Genomic DNA, 25,345 nt, shown 5'->3' with positions numbered 1-25,345 from the left:
ATTTCTGGCATTATTCCAATAATATGTGTAAAATATGAAGTCTCAGCAGCCATATGCGCTCATACATTTCCTTAAATTTGATTTACTTGAACATATTTGTTCGTTTACTTCCCGCGGTGCTTGTTTCTGTCATAGATCTGAACAGTTTTGCGTTATAATTGAACATTTCCCACGTTACATTCACATTCCTGCATTACCGGATATCCACGGTGTACACGATCTACTATCCCTGAAGCAGCAAAGTTTTGTACTGATAATGCATACATATACCACGACATATATTTTTTCAACGAGAGCTTTAAGAACGCAATGCCACTCTGACACTCCAAAATTATTTTTAACTACATTTTACATCATTGCTAAATGGAATACGAGTAAAACCCTGACTAAAAGACCAAAGTTGCCCTCTTAAAAATATTCTGCTAGCCTAGTGTACAAACCAATATTGTAACTAGATTTACTAGTCTCTACAGTGTTAAGATGGTTTGACTTAATATGACCTGGTCATCTTGTTGTTACCCATGTTCGAAGCTGAGTAAGACCTCTTTAAGAGAAAGGTTCTGACAAAGTTGTGTGAATGTCCAATTCAAACAGTGACCTTCAGAATGTTATGCCAAATAACTAACGATCCTAAAACCTCACCCCTTATCACCAAGTGCTCATTTTAAGATTAAAGAAAACAATTTTCTTTCTTCTATAATTCATATTTTATTGCATTTTAAAACAAAAATAAACATACAACATTTCAGAAGATCTAGTAGTTTCCATAGTGTTTTAACCTGAAAGAAAACAAAATAAACCCAACTTATTTATATCATAAAATCATACGAGCCGCGTCACAACAAAACCAACATAGTGCGTTTGCGACCAGCATGGATCCAGACCCACCTGCGCATCCGCCCAGTCTGATCAGTATCCATGCTATTCACTTACCAACCCTTTTACAAGTAGAGAAACTGATAGCGAACAGCATGGATCCTGATCAGACTGTGCAGGCTGATCTGGATCCATGCTGGTGGCAAACGCAATATGTTGGTTTTGTCGTGACGCGGCTCAATATCATTATCATAACATTATTTATGTCATAAAATCATTTTTATCATGGAATCATTAATAATATTGTTACAATAATTTGTAACCAAACAATTCAAAGATTAAAACATATCAAGCTAGACTGAAATGTCAAGGTAGTAGTTCTTTTGTTTGTGTATCAATTAAATCATAATTACCGGTAACTACTTAAATTGAAAGAATAATGGTTATATATTGCTGATTGAGCAGATGCCTAAAATCATTGTTGAATATTTTGTTAGGAAATGTATTGTTTTGTGTGAGTTAACAACACACTTTTTGAAATATTTGTTTGTTTGTTTATTTCGGTTTTACAACACACTGACACATTATAGGTCATATGGCCACATTCCAGCTTTACTGGTGGAGGAAGACCTCAGGTGCCCTTCTGTGCATTATTTCAGGCACGAACGGGCACCTGAGTAGAACCACTGACGTTCCATAAGCTAGCTGGATAGCCCTTACATAAAAGAATCCAAAGTCCCTGTCAAGATTGGAACCGACAGCGGTACTTTTTGAAATATCACTTTCTTGATATGACAATACACGTATATAAACATGTAGTAAAATACACTGTTGTAATTACACAGTTATTACAAAGAAATTTTTGCAGCATTTTTCTCATCAACAGTTTAACACAGACAAGAACTAGGGGAATAATATCAACATTCTCTATTAAATAAAAGCATATGTTACACATAACGTTACATACCTGTATAGCAAAGCCTTCCCTCTATTTGTTCCCACGGTGAAATATCCACTATTTAAAGAAAAGTCTAACACTGTAGGTACCTTCAAATTTGTATCAAACCTCTCTGGGAAATTAGAAAATACAGACTGACTGGCTACATGTACCTGAAAGAATAATAATATAATAATTTAGCATTGTTCATTAAAACTCATTTGTGGTTCTTACTGAACTAACCAGGTCTGGTGTATAATGAGGAAACATGCTAGTGTCCCTAAAAGGGCTCAAATCCAAAAACTCTTGACATTCAAACAACAAAAGCAAATCTCACTTTTTTATTATTAAAAAGTGTCATGATAAAGGAGATTAAAAAATATAAATACAATGCTTTTTGTGAGAACATTAGGTTGATGTTCAAGTGTATAAAGCAATATCTCAGCTGCAAAAAGTATTGTTTGAAGTTTGAAAAAAGAATAAAACCTAAAAACTTGTATAAAAGAAAAGGTCTGTATATTGGCATAAAAAGGAGTTTCTAAATTTACTTAACTTCTTCAATAAAATGATATTATACTGGCCATTCAATTTGTTCAAAAAATTCAATATTGACCCTACACTCATAATTATCATTTCTATTTAATACTTGCACAATTATTCTAAAATATATTTGATATCACAGTACATCCTGAAGATATCAGAAACAGAACTTGGGAACAAATTACTTTTGTTTGGAATCTAAGCTACATGTATGCTCCTACCAGAATTGTAACTTTATAATTAGTACAGATTAATCTCTAACAAGATATTTTCTTGTATGAGACTCATAAGAGAATGCCGCCACACTAAAATCATGAAAACTTTACGGCTTTAAACATATTTATTCAAGCTTGATTGCCAAACAAGTTCTTGCAACTTATATTAATCACTTTGAGTCCACTTCCTGAAACCAACCAGTACTAGTGAAATATGAAACAAGAGGGCCATGATGGCCTGAGGTCGCCTCACCTGTATATAGCCCCCCCCCCCAAACCCCCACCCCCACCCCAACGTTGCAGAGCCAATTTAACCAAGGGCTTTTATTTGCACAAACTTGGTAGACACCATAAGAAGATGTTTCATGCTAAAACATTTAAGCTCTAGCTCATTGGGCTTTTTAAAAGAAGATTTTTTTTAAGTTTTTACTATACACATATAGTTAAAAACAATGACACCCCTGGGCCGGGCCAGTTTTGACCCCAGGGCTTTTATTTGAACAAACTTTGTAGACACTTACTAGAAGATGTTTCATGCTTAATATCTAAACTCTAGCTATTTGGGTTTTTTCAAAGAAGATTTAAAGTTTTTGCTAAACACATATAAAGAAAATCAATGACCCCCGGGGCGGGGCCAATTTTGACCCCTGGGCTTGTATTTGAACAAACTTGGTAGATACCTATTAGAACATGTTTGATGCTCAATATCTTAGCCATAGCTCTTTGAGTTCTTTAAAAGAAGATTTTTTAAGTTTTTTACTATATGCATATAGGGAAAATCAAGGACCCCGGGGCGGGGCCAATTTTCACCCCCAGGGCTTTTATTTGAACAAACTTGGTAGACACCCATTAGAACATGTTTCATGCTAAATATCTTAGCTCTAGCTCTTTGGGTTCTTTAAAAGAAGATTTTTAAGTTTTTACTATATGCATATAGGGAAAATCAATGACCCCCGGGCGGGGCCAATTTTGACCCCCGGGCTTTTATTTTGAACAAACTTGGTAGACACACACTAGAGATGCTTCATGCAAATATTAAGCTCTAGCTCTTTGAGTTCTTTAAAAGAAGATTTTTAAGTTTTATATATGCATATAGGGAAAATCAATGACCCGGGGGGGGGCCAATTTTTGACCCCAGGCTTTTTTTTTGAACAAACTTGGTAGACACCCATTAGAACATGTTTCATGCTAAATATCTTAGCTCTAGCTCTTTGGGTTCTTTAAAAAGATTTTTAAGTTTTTTTTTTTTTTACTATATGCATATAGGGAAAATCAATGACCCCGGGGCGGGGCCAATTTTGACCCCAGGGCTTTTATTTGAACAAACTTGGTAGACACTCACTAGAAGATGTTTCATGCCAAATATCTAAGCTCTAGCTCTTTGAGTTCCTTTAAAAAGAAAGATTTTTAAGTTTTTAACTACTATATGCATATAGGGAAAATCAATGACCCCGGGGCGGGGCCAAATTTTCACCCCAGGGCTTTTATTTGAACAAACTTGGTAGACACCCATTAGAACATGTTTCATGCTAAAATCTTAGCTCTAGCTCTTTGGGTTCTTTTAAAGAAGATTTTTTAAAGTTTTACTATATGCATATAGGGAAATCAATGACCCCCCGGGGGGGCCATTTTGACCCCAGGGGCTTTTATTTGAACAAACTTGGTAGACACTCACTAGAAGATGTTTCATGCAATATCTAAGCTCTAGCTCTTATGGTTTTTTAAAAGAAGATATTTAAAGTTTTTTTCTTTCGGTTGCCATGGCAACCAGAGTTTTGCATGGAATTAAATTCTTTGAACAATTTTTAAAGGTGACCACCAAAGGAACATTCCTGTGAAGTTTGGATGAAATTGGCTTAGTGGTTTATGAGGAGATGTCATTTAAAGTAAAAGTTTACGGACGGACGGACGACGGACGGACGACGGACGAAAAGCGATCACAAAAGCTCACCCTGTCACTTTGTGACAGGTGAGCTAAAAATATGGACATGACCCGTGAAGGGGCAGACACTTTAACCAATAAGCCATAATTCCCCATCAACCTTAATGGAGCAACATGTAAGAGGAAATACTTACAAGTTTGACAGCTTTATCATCTGAATCAGAGGCAATGGCTAACATTTCTGATGTAGAGTTGAACTTCATGTGAGAACAGCTGGATGTAAGGTTCATTATAGCTTTTAGTGGCTTTGGGTCATTTGTTGAGAGACATGTCTCTCGTTCATACAGATTAACAACCCCAGTGTTGGACCTGTGTAACAGAAAAGAACACGTTTCTTTACAATTTTCTCCAATTTCCTAATTCCAATGAAACTAAAATGTGAATTTAAACAACAATGACTTTAAGGTGTACATATATATACATGTTTATTGAGAGTGAACCACTAGTCCACTACTGGGTCAATTCATTACACTTCTCTAAATATAAGATAGAAAACATCAGTGATATGCTGTCTATGTATGTATATATACACCCCTGTGGACAGTTCACTCCCTTTCATTGCAAAAGAAGAGCTAAAAATATGAGTATAAATGTCAATCTCCAAAATATTTAAATTAATGAAGACACATACCCGCAAGCTAGATACTGGTTATTTTTAGAAACTGCTACACAAGTACCACGTGTACAACCATCGTCCATAAATCTGTGGATGCACTCGCGTGATTGTAAATCCCAAACATAAACCTGACCTGCATCTAAAATATCCCAAAGAAGTCTCAGCAATAAGCATATATGAGCCGTGTCACGACAAAACCAACATAATGGGTTTGCGACCAGCATGGATCCAGACCAGCCTGCGCATCCGCACAGTCTGATCAGGATCCATGCTGTTCGCTATTAGTTTCTCTATTTGTTATAGAGTTGGTAAGCGAACAGCATGGATCCTGATCAGACTGCGCGGATGCGCAGGCTGGTCTGGATCCATGCTGGTCGCAAACCCATTATGTTGGTTTTGTCATGACACGGCTCATATATTTTGTTTATTTACATGTATATAAATGCTATGTAAAAACTTTATATATATTAAAACTTATTTTATACATAGCAAAAGCAGAAGTTGTTAATAACTAAATTATAAATGTATTGTGCAAACTTCAACATAGATAATGTAAAACATTTCATGTCTTTTGGACATTCTGATGCTCTTCAACTGGCATATAGAAACATTTAATGAAAATGGGCAGTAAGAAACATTCTTAAGTATTATCACTTTTAGTTGTCATATTATACAGAGTCTATAAATTTAAGTCTATTTATTTACAGCATTTATCTTAATGTTTGTATAACAGCATCTATATTTTGTTATTTTCTCATCATAAATATACTCTACTCATTAATGTTGAGTATATAGGCAAAATTCAGCATAAATGCAACATTAAATGAGTTTATTTGCATGTCTGAAAAACATTTAACTGGTAAGAAAGCATAACGATAATGCATGTAACTATAAATTATTTGTCTAAAAGCATTTAACTAATTGAAAGCTATTTATTTTTACAAGCTAAGAGAGCTATCTCCTCAATATTGACAACTATACTATGAGTTGAACATTAGCAAGTTTGCCACTTCTTCGTAAGATAACAATATCACTTACAAGAGTTGTAAATGTAAATTTAATAAAGTTGATCACACATACCACCATGTGAGAACATCTGTCTGCCATCACTGGTAAAATCTACTGACGTTACATTACCATTCATTGTTAAGGTAAACAACCATTCCTTTGACTGAAAAATTAAAATATATTGTTGAATATAAATGTTTATATTAAAAATTTAATGCAAAATATATTAAATGAACTAGTCCATCTTACACTGCTAGCAAACAGTGCAGACCATGATCAGGCCACATAAATGTGCTGTGTTGTTGTTGACCTGATATTTGGCCTCACTTTTCTAATACAAATAATTAATAATGAACAGAACAGAACAGAATGACTAAGAATGTTCACCTGCTAAGGGAAGAAGTGCCAATATTTAAAAGATAATTACTAATTGAAGGAAATAAAATTTTGCCTATTTGATATCAAAATGGCTATATAATAATACAAAAATCTAGAATTACTACGACTATCTTTACAGAATCTACAATTTACACAACTTTGTTCTTTTTGTCCTCACTCAGAACATTAAGTGAGGATTCCAAATAATTTAGATGGATTAGGAGCGTCCGTTTCCCCTAACCATCCGTCCGTAACTCTCACAACATCTAGACCAGTTTAAATACTATGCTTCATTTACATCACATACTGTTTAAGAATTTACCTATTATAGTCAAAATAGTTTTTAGTGAAAATTATTTATTGTAACTTCTTGTTAAGTCTTTACAAGCCATCACAAAATTAAACCTTATTGAAGTTTACTTAATTTGGATTCAAATACACTGTACGCAATCAAATATTGGAATATTGATTGATTCTTTACCTGTTTAAAGCACAAAAGGGAAGTAAACGCCCAAATATGGAAGAAATTAGAACATGATTTCCTTAGTTGTTTCCCCTGTACGATTTAAATCTATTTATAACTTTACTTTAATCTACTATGTAGCGTATAGTAACTCTCCTTCAAGATAGTGATTTATTTGACCAGGACTTATCTCATTGTTCACACCAGATTGCAAATTTGTAAATGTAACTTAGCGGTTGAAATTATTTTTGATCATTTAGTTTTTAAATTCTTTGGTATATTTCATTCATTTAATTGGTATAAAGATGTCATTAAATACCATCCTGTTCAGCATACAACACTCTCATGGTGTAAAGGTTAAAGACATAATTTCAACCACTTTGTATGTGTGCTGCTATTGACAGATTTAATTTCATTTTTGAGTTAAAAAACACAAACCTATACTTAAAATACCCAAAATACATGTACATGTAAAAGCAGGAGAAAAAGCCCATAAAATTTATGTTGTTGCACACTTTTATATAAGTAAAATAAGTTTTCTAAATGAAACTTAAGAAACTAGAAAAGTGTCATCATGCCACGGATGCCCCCGCATGCAGCCAAAATTTCAGATGGTGCATTAATTATTTCTTTCATTTTAAGTTCAAAGCCCTTAAAACTTTTCCATGTTAACACAAACCGTTTTCATACAATGTTCAAGGCACTGAAATTATTCAGTCTTAACCTTTTAAAAATAGCATATTGCATATTTGTAGCCAAAATAATGGTTAAAAGTATGAGTGCTGAAACTGAAAATTCAAAATTTTTCCAACATTCAGGAAAGATAAGTTTGTCTAAAATCATTGAACCATGACCAAATTCAAAACTTAAACTGCTTATTCCTAAGATGTATCTATATTATTTCAAAGTGAAACGGACATAACTCTGCCAAAAAATCATCAAACCATGACCAAATTTCAACTTGACCTGCCTATTCCTTTGACATATCCATATGTCAAATTTAGTTGAAATATGTAACACTGTGGATAGATAATGAACAGAAACTGTAAATTTCATATTATTTTCAAAGTGAAAGGGGCATAACTCTGCCAAAAATCATTTAACCATGACCAAATTCGAACTTGGCCTGGGCATTCCAAAAACATATCCATATGTCAAATTTGAGCTGAATGTGTTGTACCATTGGAGAGATAATGAACGGAAACTTTGAAATTTCATATTTTACTTTCAAAGTGAAAGGGGCATAACTCTGCCAAAAATCATTGAACCACGACCAAATTTGAACTTGACCTGCGCATTCCTTTGACGCATTCCATATGTCAAGTTTGAGTTGAATGTGTTGTACCTTTGGGAGATAATGAACGGAAACTGAAAATTCACATTATTTTTCAAAGTAAAAGGGGCATAACTTTGCCAGAAATCATCGAACATGACCAAATTTGAACTTGACCTGTATTTTCTCATGACATATCCATATGTCAAATTTGAGGGTGATGTGTATGTACCGTTGGGGAGATAATGAACGGAAACTGAAAATTTCATATTATTTCAAAGTAAAAAGCGCATAACTCTGCCAAAAATCATCGAACCATGACCAAATTCGAACTTGACCTGTATTTTCTCATGACATATCCATATATCAAGTTTGAGTTGAATGTGTTGTACCCTTGGGGAGATAATGAACGGAAACTGAAATTTCATATTATTTTCAAAGTAAAAGGGGCATAACTCTGCCAAAAATCATCGAACCATGACCAAATTCAAACTTGACCTGTATTTTCTCATGACATATCCATATGTCAAATTTGAGTTGAATGTGTGCAACCGTTCTTAAGATATTGAACGGAAACTGATGATGACGGAATGACAGAAGGACGGAAGGACGGAACAGGGTAACACTATATGCCCCGGCCATTACATGGCGGGGGCATAAAAATAGAATTTTATAATGGTTAAATATTTACAATTAAGATGAAACTGTGAATGTATTACCCAAAATATTTACTATTTTTATATCTAAAATTATACCATTACTACTGAAGTAAGTGAAAAATTCTGTATATTTTAACAGTCACAGGTAATTTTTTATGGAAAGCCGGTGCTTAAAGCTAGATTAAATCATGTACATATATTTAGCTGTAACATCTTATGAAAAGTACACACAAAGAAGAAAGTGGTCCAGTGGTAGAACATGTGTTTCCCTACCAAAATGTCTTGGTTTCAAATTATATTTAGGATACAATACAATTCCTTGAAGAAAAGTTGTCATAGGTGGAGTAACAGTTAAAGATTTCATTTGAACATTAAAAGAAGATTCTAGTAGCCTTATAACAAGGGATATAGCTGTTATAAGTCAGTGAACAAGCAAGCAGCATAAAACTTGATATTCATGTATATTATGTAGTAACTTCTTTTATCACATAAACCACGGTAAAGGGGTGTAATAAAGCCATGATCATTGGGCCATGTAATAAAAACAATATTACACTAGTCTAATAACACTTTGACGTGACGTCATTTGAGCAATCATAGCATTAGAGCGCGCTAATGTTAGCGTTATGCTATAGAGGCGTCAATGAAAACTGACTCATTTTAGCTGTAAACCATTCTCTTTTTGAACATTAAATTTGTGTAGATTCAATACTTAATTTATTGAACTCCTTAAATAAAATAATATTATGCTCGCCAGAGGCTTGCATAATATGATTTTATTCAACTTGTTCAATAAATTAAGTATTAAACCTTCACTGATGCAATATCCTCTATTTTTTTATAGGTAGTAGACTGCTCAATGAGTCTCATATTTACCATTCAATGAGATCAAGAAGATTTCTAAACAACACAACAACAATGAAATACATGTATCATTAAAAAAGTTTAATTAAATCAATTTTGTTGGCAACTGAATCATATTGCATTGCAATGCATTACAATATTTAAAAATTTCTTGATAAATCGATTAGTTTAACTTGACCAAATGAACATTTAAAATCTTTACACAAAGATGCAAAAACAAAATGAAGCCACTACTAAGTTGGATACAAATTCATGCCTTTCAGTATACAAACAGTGAAGAACATGAGGCTAGCCTAAAAATACATGTACAATAGTCAGAGTTTGTATTTATGGTGTGCATTTTTATGTAACAAAGATTTGGAGAAAAATAAATTGCAGTAGTTTTAATTAAAACATTATTTAGATAAAGTCTATAACTTATTTACGATATTGATAAAAACATGTAAATGATAAATACAATAAATTTAAATATCATTTAGACCTTTATTACAACAATGTCAGTAACAATATTAAAGCAATACATTTGAAGACTGTATTACAGAGAAAATTAACTACCCGGTATGTTAGTGCAACAAAACATATACCAGTGCCTCATATTCCTGTAGTACTTAACTGTTTAACAAACAAACAAAAGTTAAAAGAATGAAGCTCTTGAAAATACCATGCATAATTATTGTAGAAAAGACAAGTCAATTATATCATAGTTTATTCCATTATTTTAATGTTTACATATGGCAATCATGTATCAACTAGAACTCCGCGAGTCGGATGTGTCGCCTTGTGAACAATGTAGTTTAGGAGAAATGGCCAGGACAAAAATGAAATATGAAAAATAACAAAGGGCAATAACTAAAAAAATAATAAGTGCAGAGCAGCAGTTTCTGTGCACTGCACTTCTTATCAATAAGTTCTATCATTCTATGATGTTTCAAGTCCATAGCTTTCATACTTGAGGAGAAATGACCAGGACAAAAATAAAGTAAAAAAATCAACAAAGGGCAATAACTCAAAAAATAAGAAATGCAGAGTATCAGTTCTTATGCACTGCACTTTTTCTTAATGAGATCTATCATCCTAAGAAGTTTCAAGTCCATAACTTTTATACTTTCGGAGAAATGGCCTGGATAAAAATTAAGTATGAAAATTAACAAAGGGCCATAACTCAAAAATTAAGAAATGCAAAGTACCGATTCTTGTGCACTGCACTTCTTCTTAATGAGATCTATCATCCTATGAAGTTTCAAGTCCATAGCTTTTATACTTAAGGAAAAATGGCCCGGACAAAATTAAAGTATGAAAATAAACAAAGGGCAATTACTCAAAAAATAAGAAATGCAGAGTACCTGTTCTTGTGCACTGCACTTCTTCTTAATGAGACCTATCATCCTATGAAGTTTCAAGTCCATGGCTTTTATACATTAGGAGAAATGGCCCGGACAAAAATAAAGTATGAAAATTAACAAAGGGCAATAACTCAAAAATTAGGAAGTGCAGAGTACCGGTTCTTGTGCACTGCACTTCTTCTTAATGAGATCTATCATCCTATGAAGTTTCAAGTCCATAGCTTTTATGGTTGAAGAGAAATGGCCCGGATAAAAATTAAAGTATGAAAATTAACAAAGGGCAATAACTCAAAAAATAAGAACTGCAGAGTACTGGGCCTTGTGCACTGCACTTCGGGTTATTGAAAGAAGCATGCATACCAAGTTTGAAGTCAATCAGACTTATAGTGACTGAGTTATGCTCTGGACAAGCTTTAGGGGACACCGACAACGACGACAAAAGTAACCCCTATATGTCACCTTTTCAAGGCGACACAAAAATGGCAACAAACACCTTTCTGACGCCTATTGATTTAAAGTTGTTTATGATGGTTAACACGGAAATATGAGGCACTGATATACATGTACTAGTCAATATAACCCTGAACCTGGTTAATTTTTGCTTCAAATTTGGAACAGTCCATTTGAAAATGAGGAATACAAAAATTGAGCTATCTACAGAATACAGCTTGGTTAGACCGCAATAGGCCCCGGAGGTTTGGCCTGGGTCTATACTGGTGGCAAACACTTATCCTATTTGGTGTCAACTGGATAAGGGTTGAATCCATTTGGTTAAAACATTCTGAGTTATGATAAAACTATTTTCAAGAGAGCATACATACCTTTGATGCAATAAAGTGCATAGCTCCATATTTTCCCAAAAAGACGAGGTATTTCCCATCTGGTGACACAGCAAACTCTTTCAAATTAGTTTCCTCTATACCTGTATAAAATTAGCATATCTAATGAATTTGTTTTTAAAAACATGAGAATGTCACAGAAAATTACTAAAAAAATCAATTTCTTATTCACATTTTAAATTTGATAAAAAATCACAATTTTTACAATTAAAATTCATTCTGAGTATATAGAGCTTAGTAAAAATGTTATCATCAATTAAATGAATGCTGGTGTCTGAAAAAAAGTCGGATGTAATATGATGTATTTTCCGAACTTAAATGTAGTTACAGGCTAATGGAAAAAATAGAAATGTATCTTAAAAATCCACATGTAATTGTCAAATTATGCAACTTTCCCAAATGAAAAAAAAATGCAAAAATTTCAGAGAAAACCCTACCTTTCATTGGAACATTGATAACTTTTCCACTGATCATATCAAAGTACTTGAAGCTCTTGTGTTTTGAACCTATTACTATCTGTTCTCCATCTTGTGTAAAGTGTGCACAGAGCACTGGGAAATTTTCTATGAATAAACTCTGAATCTTTGAATTAGATTTCCCATCCACCTGTAATAGGTATATACCAAACATTCACTTTATACCAAAGAGTAATTTAGTATATTATGTGAGTTTTTGTCCTCCCGAAAATAGTCTAAATCTACATACCCTGCAATATGTGACAATTGAAATGGGTCAAAACTGGATTTTCAGCTGGATTTAGGGGGCTCAAAACTGGATTTTTTTATCATTTCAATTTTCAATGCAATTTAGCACATTTGGTTTAAAGTAGGGTAATTGATTTGGGAAATTGAGTAATATTTGCGACGCAACAAATCTGACTTAAGTTCAGATCTTCTTATGTTTACATGTACAATGTAGATCTGATAGTGACAGATAGGAGGTCACCTTGTGAGCTTTCAATCAGCCAATCAGTTAGCTTTCTCATTCATGAAAGTTTCGACTTTTAGCCTTTGGGAAACCATAAACATGTACAAGACTTTTCACAATTTCAAGATATAACATGTGAGCTAAAACTTACACTTAACAATTTGTTAATACTGGTTGGCAAATGTCTGTCCATCAAAATTTTTAGGGGGGCCAATGTCTGCCCTTTCAAAACATTTTAGGGGGTAAATGTCCCCAACCACAAAAAAGGGAGGCAATCATCTTGGGTGGGTGGTGGGGCGGTAGGGGCAACTGTTCAGGGACAAATGTCCTAGAATCAAAAACAGCATATAAAAAAACAATAGCAATTAAGTTTACCTGGAAGAGCGTAAGTGTATTATTCAAGCCCCCAGTAAGTGCTACTTGCGCTGAAGGATGAAACTCTAAAGCTGTAACTTTCCCCTGAAATTAAAACATCTCAGACCTTTACACTAAATTCAAAGTATTATCTCTGCTTCAAATTAATCAAATACAGTCAAAGAAAAAATTTCCTCAAAATTCTTAAAACTAAATTAAGTGAAAAATAAAATTCTGTATCTGCTAAAAACTGTCCACTTTCACTTGTAACACTAGTAAAAGTTGTATAAATACCTTATCTACAGATATAAATAAATTTTTAGGAAATCACATGTATTTTTTCATCATCACTTACTTTTAAAGTAAAATGATGATTAAAACTAAAATATATTTGTGACAGAAGACATCTGGCATCCCTATTGTCATTATTTCATGCAAATGCATGCACCTGCTTAGAACACCCACCCTTCCATAGCCCTTGCTTGTTAAAATAAACCATATTTTTCCTTTATCAATATTATATATACAAAGTGATAACAAATAAATCATTACATAAAATTTAAAGCGCTAAATAGTGTAACAGAATCTGACATTAGGTAGAATTAAGTGAATACCTTTAATGGACTTTCTTTGTTTAAATCTGTACATGGCTTGATCTGTAGAAATGTTTTAGGTAGGGAAGTTGATGATGTTATAAATGTTCCTGTTTTCTGTAGTATGTCCTCAACATCACTATCTTCATCTTAAAACAAAACACATTAGTTACCTTTTATATCAAGCAATTTTTTCTTTAATTACATGTAAATAATTTTTTTAAGTCAGGCAAATTTTTAGGATTAATTTCTGTACCCTTTTTTTATTTTCGTTGTTCATCAATTAATCTCCTTTACAAGGGCTCCGCATAAACAAATTTGTTCCAAAACATTAGAAATTCCTTGTATCTGTTTAAAAATTATGTAAAAATTCACAATGGATAATTTTAAACTCAAAGGAAGACTACTCTAGTATACAAGTTAAGTCATTTCTTCTTAAGATAAACTTTTCACATAAAATACAGAAATATGAAATGAAAAATAAACAAGGGAGAATAACATTCACTAAATGCAATCCTCATCAATATATATCCTGTCACTTTTTGTAGAAACAGAAAACTACAGATTCAGTCAAAATCATCTAGATAGCTGCATTATAAGACGATTTCTGCTGGAAAGTTTAAAGGATATAACAAAGTGAGGAATTGTATACCATACCATCAGAATTTTTCTCTCTTTCAGAAGGCAGCCTGGCCCAGTTAGGAGTAGAGGACACTCTCTCAAACCTGAAAAAGGTTCAATCAATAATATGAGCATCTATTGATTAAATATAGAAGAAAAAAACAACTTTTATCATTTAAGCAAAATTGAATAGTCTTTTTCACCAGCATACAGCCATTAAGCCAGCATGCACAATCAAAATCATTCTAGCCAGGCTCTACACTGTTCAGAGTTGATTTTTTTTATTATTATTATCATTATTTTTTTTTAATCTTGAAAGCTTTTACAGCTTAAATGGAAGAAAAGCAAGGGAAATCCATAACAATAATTCACAAAGTTAATCAGTAAAGACAATGTAGAATATACAATATTTCTTTTCCAGGCTACATTATTTAATTTTATATGTATATTATTCCAGTGGCATTTCTTAAGTTTATATCAAACTTATCTGTTTTTACATTAGATAGTAGGTCTCAGCAGATTATCATTCAAATAAGCTCAAAAGTCAAAATGACTGATTTTGTGACATATTCTTTTTTCATCAATCTAACAAATTTTATGATTCCAAAGTGAATACCCAGAGATCATTAAATTTTCCAACAACTGAGAAGAAGAAAGACGCAGTCACATAGATCAACATTATACTTGTATAAAAGACTCTCATTAAGAAACCTTTTAAGTATGGATATAGACAAGTTGCTATGGTTATTTCAATACTTACTGTGACTTTAATCTCTGACTATATTCACTCTTAGATATCTTTTTCTCCTCTCCATGTCTAATGTCATTGAATCTCCTGGCTTTAGAGAGTAAAATGCTACAGAAAAAATAAAGAAAACGGGTCATTAAAAACAAATTTTGATCACATATTGTTTACAGCACTACTAAATAAACTTACATGTATACATTGTTCCTGAAATACTTAATTAATTTAATTTTAGGAATTTTTAATGATAACTTTTGTCTTGGAACTGATAAAAAATAGATAATTCTAACAAGAGAACATGTTATGATAATGGCTATAAAACAGGTCTGAAATCACCTCCATGTTAATATAGTTTCTGCAGAATTAGGCTGCCTTGACATTTACAAATTTCTTCATACCAACATTATTATTATCATTTACAAAATGTACTTTGCTACCAAGTTAAAAACTTCTATATAGCAGATATGAAAACTTGTAAAAAAAACAACTTTAGTATGAAATTACCTCCCCTGATTGTCATCATCGTCATCCCATACAGGTTTTTTCTTGTCATCTTTAACTTTAAACTGTCTTTTCTGATCGGGCTCATCCTTGTGAAATATCAAGAGATTAAAAATTAACAGGACTTTATAATTTAATGACTCACAATCTTAAGCTTTTTCTTTCTTTTTCTTAAATTGTTTATATGTATAATGGACTAGATTTAAAAAAAATTCCTACTGTACAAGAAATTCTAACTCACAAAATTAATACCAAACAGAACAGAACTTGCATTTTTTCAGCATAGTATTTACCAATATACGTAATTATGCCTATGCATATACATGTACCAGTATTTTGTTTATTGTGCAATCACTAAAAATCCATTTCGATACATGTATGCTATCAAATAAAGTGAAATTTTAACAGAAAATTGCCAAAGACCAATACTGATATGACTTGAAGTTACAGGTACATGCCAATAGATACTCGCATTATTCTATTTGAACTTGCATTTTTCTGAAAATTTCATGTTCTAAATTCGAGCCCTGTTGCTGTTTAGTTTTTGTTGTTTTTTTTGTTGTTTTTTTAGGGGTGTGGGGGGGGGGGGGCTGGGTTTTAAATGTACACAGACATACAGACATTGTAAAGACAGTATATGATGTTCCTTAATTAAACACTGTGTTGTTACATATCTCTGCTTAGCTAAATCATTTTGAGGGCAAGGCGGCAGTTTGTATAAACTGACAGAAACTTGGGTTTTAATAGATGGCATTATCAACAGTACATTTGATAGATTATGTACGTTTGTACAAATACAATTAATATGATTTAAATGCAGTCAGTTAAAATGGAACCAACTGGGCCCAAATTACTCAACTTCATATAATTATGGTCTAACAAGTTTTTGTGGTAAGTACTATCAGCATCACATTAAATTTTCTTAAACATTACTAACAAATATACGTTTTAGTTAAAACAAGCAATTATCATAGTATTGCAAGCAATCCATAAGTCACCTACTGGTTAAAACCCCAGTAACACTCTGATGGGCCATTGGCCATTCAATTATGCCATTGAATGAATGAATGACATGAATAAACTGAAATCTTTTTAGTTCTAAGTTTGTCTATATCATAGTAAAATAATGTGTTAAGTTTCCCTGCCTAGGAAATTACGTTAATACAACATATAATCAAATGATCCAGTTTTCTCAGGATGAATAAGTATAACTAATGTTTCAACTTTTCTCTATATTAAGTAAATTTATTGGAAAAAATCTTTAAAAATGATCATGATGTTGAGCAGTTTTTATGAACAGACAGACAGACAGACTGAAGGAGACTCTAAAGTTTATTTTTTAAACATCTCTGTTACCTTATATTAAAGCGAAATGCTTAAACTCTTTGAAATAAAAATGCTAGATTTATGAACATTGTCATACATGATAAAAGTGTAACAAAGAACAAAGAACAATTATTATAAATTTAAAGATACCATTGTAAGTCACAAAGAAGAAAAGTAAAAAAATACCAATTTTCAAATATACCAGTAATTAACATGCGTAGTATATATATAATGTAGGTGTTGATAATGAATGTTTATTTTGAATTTGAAGTAAATCCATGAAGAAATAAGAAAGTTACAGAATGAATAAGAAAAATTCAAAAGTTAAGGAGGAGATAATTCTGGAACTGTGGATTCTAGATTTATAAAACTTGTCATATTATTATGATGTGGGAGTTGTGAAGTAAATCCTATAAGGAATGAAAAAGTTGGAATAAAAAATACCAATTTCTTGGAAAAAATCTAAGTTCAAGGGGGACATAATTCTGGAAACAGTCTTGCTAGAGTATTGAACCTTCTCACAAATGTTGAGTGATAATAAGAAACATATATATGAAGTTTGAAGTAGATACATTAAGTTAGAACTATAGAAGTAATTAAAAAAAACAAGACATTTTTTTTCATGAAAATTCTAAGTTCAAGAGAGGTAATTTTGAAAAATTTTGTGCTAGAGTTGTAAACCTTGTCACATATGATGTGGTTGATGACCAGAAACTTATATTTAAAGTTTGAAGTAAAAACATTAAGAAATATAGAACTTTAATATAGTGAAAAAGCGTAAAAACTAGCTCAGTAGGTAGAGCCGCTGTAAGGTATTCCGAGGGTCCCGGGTTCGAGTCCCGGTCAGGCTGCACATTTTTCTCACCCTGTGACATTTGGCGCCCAACGTGAGGCCGTGACTGGATATAGCTCAGAGTTTAATTAACATTGCTCTGTAACTCTGAAATTCGAGGACGAATTTCAGTATAGCAGGGGAATATGTCACAGTTCAGAACTGTTCACTTAATAGGGGAGAAGATGTGTAAGCGGCCGGATAGCTCAGTAGGTAGAGCCGCGGAACGGTATTTTGATGGTCCCGGGTTCAAGTCCCGGTCAGGCTGCACATTTTTCTCATACATATATCTGCATTTACTTATTTACAAAGTGCAAGAAAGATCTGGTTTATAGTTCATGAAACATGTTATGCTTGAATCATAAATCATCACATAGGCATTGGTAGCACCTAATATGTTATTGAATACTGGAGGAAAAAAATAACTTCAATCAAATTCAATGGGATAAGTCCGTGTACGAATTGGGACAGGTCCAGTGATGATTAGGAATGGGTCAGTTTATCGTATATATATATACGATATAATAAATTATACGATATCAGTGGTTTTTTTTCTACTACCCTAAAACGGTACTATTCCCAATAGAAAATAGACATTAAAATTCCCAATTTCCACTGTTTAAATTCCCAAAATGGCTGTTCAAAATGCCCAAAAGGCCATGTGATTTTTCTAAAATAATTTAAATCCAACATATTCATAAAAATCACCACTCAATAGATCTACTGGACAGTGGAAGCTGTTAGCTATCTTTATTCATGATGTCTAATCTTATTTGTAGCTGAAAAAATGCATCATAAAAATTCCCAATTATAGTCAAAATAACGCATTTTTTTTCCCAATCTGTCTGGTACCGGCACCATTCCAAAAGTAGAGAAAAAAAACGCTGGATATATATATATATATATATATATATATATATATATATATATATATACAGGGCTCATCCGGAAGGGCGATTCAGGCAAAAACTTCGCCGTGTATATTCCAATTTCGCTCTTCCGATTGATCAAAGAGAAGTCAACATCGCCGATAAAATCTTAATTCCCAAATAGTAATTACTTAGCGATGTAAAGAGCAGAGATTGTATCCGCCCATATGACGACCGCTAATTATCATTATCCAATCAGAGCGTCGCTTTATACTACCCTTCTACCTGTAAGCGAAGCGATAGACCGCCTACTCTAAACAGTAAATAATGAGAGCATCGGCCCGAAACGGTATAATTGTGTGATAGTTTTGCGAGTTTAATACGGGATTTGGCGATAATTATACATTTTTTTTCCCCGATTTTGAAAACACGTGCAATCTTCCCTAATTAATATACACGATGCACTTCGATGGTGGGTTTTTAACCCGAGTAAAGGCGATGTGCAATGGATTTTTCACGGCTATCACAAAACTGTTAGTCAATTAAAAATAACCAATTTCATTAATGATCAGCGACCGGATTAAAAACTTAATCATGTTAACATCAAATTTTTACTGTAAAATTGTTATGTCGCTCACGTCATGGCTACAGGGCGAAATGCCCAACCCTAGCACTAAAACTAAAAGAAAGTTACTGATTCTGATACACCTACGCGAAAATTTAAGAAAATCATTTCGCAAAAATCTTGCGATTGGTATGTTGTTGGCATTGTTCTGTTTGTAGAAATGCCAAATTTGACGTGGCTAAACTACATATCGGTCGTATATCATGTAACGTATATAACAACAAAATTTGTCAAGAAGAAGAGTTCTTATTGTTTCAATATACATATTTGTTTTAATGTCGTAAATATGACGCTCAGATTAAGATTTATCAATATTGTAAATTTTAAAAAGCATTATTTATAAAGATATTACCGAATTTAACATTTCATGAAAATAAAGGGAGGTAATTAGAAATTAATTTTCTACAATTTCTCAGTCAAATTTTTCAATAAGAAATGAATGTATGTAATTTTAGTGATCAAATATAATGTGCACAAATGTTTGCAGTACATATTTTACATATTCTTTGATGTTTGAAAATTGTTTTATAAGCATAATTATATGCATATAAATCTGACATTACAACATTCAGGACTTTCCATTGATTCTCCACTAAACAGTCAAATTAGGCTGTAAGTAATAGTGAATTATTGACATTTGCGAATAGTTACCCAGACACCTTTTTTAGTTGGTACAACTCATGTATAACATTGAACACATACTGGTTCTTTTAACATTTCACCAAAAAACTTGTAATATTTCCTGAAATTAAGTTACCAAGAATTCGAGATTTGTGCAAAAACAGATACGTTACCATTTTTCCAATTGCTTTCAGAGACTAGATAGAAATAATTAGCATGAATATACACGATTTAGAAAATTATTATCATTCTTTCAGCATTATAGCACCAGTATATATTACAAAATAATATGCATTAATATGTATTTTTAAAAAAATCTACGTCTATGAATAGCTTGTGAACTGAAGCTGGTGAAAATGTTACTTCTTAATCAGACTTGTTTATTCCAAATACATGAGTTACTTATAAAAGCATTTTTGGTCAATAAAAATACTGATGTTCCATACTTGTCTACTGACACAATGTTGCTCGAATTTACTTAATAGTATAAATATATTCCGCTAAGTGGAAACAAATATTAAATCATAGTAACGTATCTGTTTCACAGTTCTTCTATGAACAAAATTATGAAAAACCCTGAATACATAGATAGATATCCATAAAGCTTTTTAAACAACTGACCAATAAATAATATGTCTGAACCAGTACTTTTAATATTAAACAGAACACACAATTTCATTTAAAGTTTTTTTTAGGTTTTATTGTTTTATGTGTAGCTTCAAATAGTCAAATAACATTGTGACTTTAAGAAACCGATTGAACTTAACAAGAACATTTGAATAAAGACACTCATCTATTAGAAGAATATTTATTAGCTAGATTAACATGAGTGTTTCATAGACTAACTAGTGTGAATTGACATTCTGTTGTCTTTTTGGTTCATCTGCTGTTCAATTGTCTTTATTTTTCTATATACTTTTTCTTTATATACTGGTACAATCTCGATATACTTCGTGATATAAGTAAGCCTACGTGTATATGCTTATCTACATTTAACAAAATTATATCAGAAACAATGGTACCGCTTAAAAAATCAACTAAGACAAAGTAATAATCAATCCATATATATGTGCACTTCCAAGATTTTGAGCTATATCCAATTAGTCCATCCCTACCATAGACAGAAAATCTTGATACGACCCTGACTAAATATTAGAAACTAACGGGCATTCATTTAAAAATAATTTAATTTAATATGTTTTTTTATTTGTTTGGGTCGTCAGACCAAACAAATAATGGTAGCAAAATTTCAGAGTCTAATGTTGTTAATTGCAAATGCCGAAAGTAGTCCACTTTTTTGGAGCGGTTACTTCCCTTTTGTATGTACACTAAAGCCGAAAAATTCAGGGGAGATCACTGCGTAAAGATGGTCAAAGACAGGCGCATCAATTTTCAAGCAAAGTAATTCCCGAATGGTCAAAGATTTCTAATATTGTTTTATTGTATTTTCTGATCGAAAATAACTAAATACAAAGCGGACATTCAATCTCTGACACAGAAGTTTACTACAAACCTAACAACAAGTAGTTCTCAAAACAGCTAAAAACTAGCGATTTAAAAGAAAGAAATATTTTATTTTGTTACAAGTATCCAACAAATTACAACGCATTTAAAGTTAAACAATAGCGTTGGCTTATAGAATTGTCAATAAATGCACAATCACAAATTACGCGGATGAATATGATTTTATCAATGAAAATACTATTTTTAGCCATGTTGATTACCGAATACTACACAAACCGAGTAGTGGAATTTATAGATTCTACATGCCGGACCGTTTGGGCGAGAGGATTTTTGCTAAAATATTTACTTCAATTATAAACAACAGGTTTACCCTGAACAAAATACCACGAAATTAATAAGGATTACAAACCCGAACTGCAATGGAAGTTCTAAATTTAGAATGACTTGATATTATTCAGACGCATTGTGTATAACTTCTCCGTGGTACAGTGGTAACGCGCTCGCCTCGTGAGTGAGAGGTCTCGAGTTCGAATCCAGGCGAGGAAATTTTTTTTTTGTTAAATTCTTTTTTTTTAAGTGTTTTTGTTAAGGAAGTAGCCATGATATACAAAGATAAAGTGTGGCTGTCGTAAAAAAAGAACATAAATGATTTTTTGATGCAACTCTAGTTATGCAGAATTCCGTATGTATCAAACTCTGGTGCCTTACAAAAGGAATTATAATACATAAAAATAAACTTATACAGGAAAATGCATACAGATATACAGTACGATTTAGATTGCAAAGATCAGAAAATACCACAGAACTTGCAGCCGTTTGATTCTTTATAAATATACATGCTTCTAGTAAGCTCCAGGATTATTTACATCTGTGTTAAACAACAGTTAAAGTCGTTACAAGCCCTAATTTAGAATAATATGGTTTTCTTCAGGCCGTTCACATATAAATTCACCGTGGCTGAAGGGTTTTCGGGCTCGCTTAGGAAGCGAGAGGTCTGGAGTTCAAATCCCAGTAAAGGTTACTCATTTTTTAAATTGTTAAAGTCAAATAAACATTGGATTGAATATCAGTGTTGCAATTAGTCTAATAGCCAATTTACTACAATTAAAACGCTGGAAAGCATTGGTGGCACTAAACATATAATCTCACAACCTGCACCTTTCTTACATTCTGAGACCCAAACAAATTCAGCGCCTTCTGTGCTTTGATTTCATTACGTTACAGTGCTGTTATATATTGCCTAACCATATATTACTTATTTAAACCAAAGTTTTGTTGAAGATTTAGTTATATATATTTAACAGTACTCAGATCTCTTTCTAAACAGATACGTTACTATGATAAACAGATACGTTACCAAAAGTTATACAGTCCTTAACATTTTATTTTTAATACAAATTTTGCAAACCAAAAAGATATCAACATATATTTATTCCAAGAAATAAAACAGTAAATCTTTATATGTTTCTTTCTAGTTTTTTCAACATTTTATTTTCAAGAAAACTCACTAATCCTTAATTTCAAATTCCTGATTCACATTTTCAGTTTTCCAATAAAATCGAGATCAAAGCATCATTTATCGGCTACACGTACGTTATGCTGTGATTTTTTACATGAAATCATTTCAAAATTGAGCAAAATCGTCAATTAAGATTCAAACAATAAATATTGGTAACGTATCTGTTGGTAACGTATCTGTTGGTCAAAAATCTAAAATATATCAGATATACACATATGTTTGCCAAATATATTGAAATATTAAGTTTTGTAAAGCATATATTTTAATAATGCATAAATGGGATCCTACTTTTAAGTACTGGTAATAGTAAATGTTTCTCGTTGGGATATCATGGTAACGTATCTGTTTCACTTTAAAGTATAATCCAAATTGCCTCATCATTGCAAAGTCATTGTGGTTCTAGCATGAATATTGTCGTCAAAATTATTTTTGAATAATGAAATATGATAAAACTTGAGTTCAAAAGCAAACTTTTAATATGTTACAAGCTCATATTACTCTTACTCGGGTTTACCTGAAGTGTGGTAACGTATCTGTTCAATATATGAGGGACATGCATTTCAGCTGGTAACTTTTTTTCAAATTCACTGTAGAAAACAATAAAAATCGCTCACTTAGACATTTAAACTAAAACTTAATACTAAAGCAGTTTTTCTTCAACACATGTTTCAGGTTAAAATATGTTAAACCAACTGTAATAAGGGACCCAAGCCTGGGGACATTACATAATGGGTTATACAGCACCTTTGCATGATAATATTTTCGTATAAATCCAACAGACTAAGTCATTAATTTGAATGCTTTACATACATGACTATGAAATGAAGCAATAGAATGCCCAAAAAGTATTTTTCAACTGCAGTGCAACAAAATATACTCGAGGGACAGAATATTTTCTAATTTGCACGTTTAGTGGAGAATCAATGTTTCAAAGAAATTTCTGTTACCAGAACAGAATAGAACAGATTTTACTAATCAATATCCAAGGTGACTTCATCTTCTAATAAGAGTGAGGAAAGAAAAAATATGAAATTGATTTTATCATCACATCTTTTCTAACACATTATTATCAACAAATGTACATGAAAATACATAAACACATATTTAGAGAAAGCTTATAAATAGCTGATCAATAGATATCAAAAATAATTTTTTATATTCATATTTGCAGCTCAAAAACATGATTTAGATGCCATTGCCAGATCTACTACTAATTAATCTACTTTTAATTAATACTACTATTAATTAATCTACTATTAATTAATAAACTGGAGAAATATTATAAGTGATGTTAATTGTGTTTATATTATAATTAAAGGATGTATAGCCATGCATGTTAATGCATACACATTGGGTTGTTTCCCTTCTCCCTAATTTTCGCGAGGAAGTCACTTCTCCCTAAAATTTCCCCCCAGGATGAGCCCTGATATATATATATATATTAGGCAAATAATTAAATAAGTTAACTCATGGACTGTGTTTTTTGTTTTATTTATATGTGACTTTTTTCCGGCACTTGTTTTCATTTTTTGTATATATATATATATATATATATATATATATATATATTCCAGGATATAGCCAGATACACAGACACTCGGGGTGTGAATAAGACCATGATGACAACTGAAACAGGATACCTGAGACATTTACAAATGTACCTTTATTATCTTTTCAAATTCATCGATAAGTTCCCTTTCTCCACCAAACACAAGTGTTTCAAGGTTTTGCTCTTTTGAATCCTTTTGTGTGAACTGAAAATCATGTTTATGCTTTTTCAATTTCCCTGTAAGTGGTGGACTGTCATATGTCCTTTTGTCGGCTTTTTTCTTTTTTCCTTCCTGTTTCGTCTGTTTGACATGTTTTGGTCTTCGTAACATTTTTAAGGACAACGATATTTTAATGATACTGCTAGTGAAAAACGTGTTTTAGGTTGAACGCCACAATAAATTAAAAGGTCTTATTGTTTACACTTTCAAAAAACAACGTTAAGTATTTCAACATCCCACAATATGCATCGTTTTAATCAGTCATTTAATTTGTACACTTATCTTCACAAAATAACTGTATAACATCAAGTAAATAGAGGTTTGTGAGCAATACAAACATTTCTCTTGTATCTTAGTTGCGTTTTGCCTAAACGACTTTTGATACCAAAAAGTGGTCGTTACTTATATTTTACGACTTATTGTTTTTAAATTTAATTCAATTCGCTTATTTTTGTAACTGAGAGGATCTCTGAACTAGTTTTATATCCATAATTTCCATACTAAAACTCAAAAACAACGCATAATTTCTATTCTAGTTATATAAATTTACGACATTATAGGAACTTCGATCAGGATGAGGAGAGGCTTCGAATTGACTATATATTAACACTTCAGGAACAAAATATCCCAACACTTGAGTGTATACAATGGCACAGTCTAAACACTCACAATAATTATAGAGAAAG

General features: G+C 32.1%; 1 protein-coding gene across 1 annotated transcript; it reads right to left on the bottom strand.

Moving 5' to 3' along the window:
* Positions 1-642: 642 nt before the first annotated feature.
* On the bottom strand, positions 643-25,015 carry LOC132760354 (U3 small nucleolar RNA-associated protein 18 homolog). Its single transcript, XM_060752335.1, has 13 exons — positions 24,552-25,015; positions 15,638-15,723; positions 15,149-15,244; positions 14,425-14,492; positions 13,789-13,916; positions 13,196-13,279; positions 12,331-12,499; positions 11,876-11,976; positions 6,147-6,237; positions 5,082-5,205; positions 4,585-4,759; positions 1,784-1,926; positions 643-779 (listed from the first exon to the last, which is right to left on the bottom strand). Exons 1-13 carry the CDS (start codon positions 24,768-24,770, stop codon positions 755-757), a joined length of 1,509 nt encoding a protein of 502 aa, XP_060608318.1. The 5' UTR covers positions 24,771-25,015; the 3' UTR covers positions 643-754.
* Positions 25,016-25,345: the final 330 nt, after the last annotated feature.

Source organism: Ruditapes philippinarum, unplaced genomic scaffold (assembly GCF_026571515.1).
Source record: "Ruditapes philippinarum isolate M1 unplaced genomic scaffold, ASM2657151v2 ctg32_1_1_1_1, whole genome shotgun sequence".
In the NCBI taxonomy this organism is placed as follows: domain Eukaryota; kingdom Metazoa; phylum Mollusca; class Bivalvia; order Venerida; family Veneridae; genus Ruditapes; species Ruditapes philippinarum.
This window is presented reverse-complemented; position numbering and strand designations above follow the sequence as displayed.

Excerpts from the sequence above, each read along its gene's own strand:
- LOC132760354 (XM_060752335.1), bottom strand. The coding sequence starts at position 24,770 with ATGTTACGAAGACCAAAACATGTCAAACAGACGAAACAGGAAGGAAAA. Across the intron at positions 14,493-15,148 it reads AGTCAGAGATTAAAGTCACA|GTTTGAGAGAGTGTCCTCTA; the intron begins GTAAGTATTGAA and ends AACCTTTTTCAG. Across the intron at positions 13,917-14,424 it reads AAGAGAGAAAAATTCTGATG|ATGAAGATAGTGATGTTGAG; the intron begins GTATGGTATACA and ends TTTTGTTTTAAG.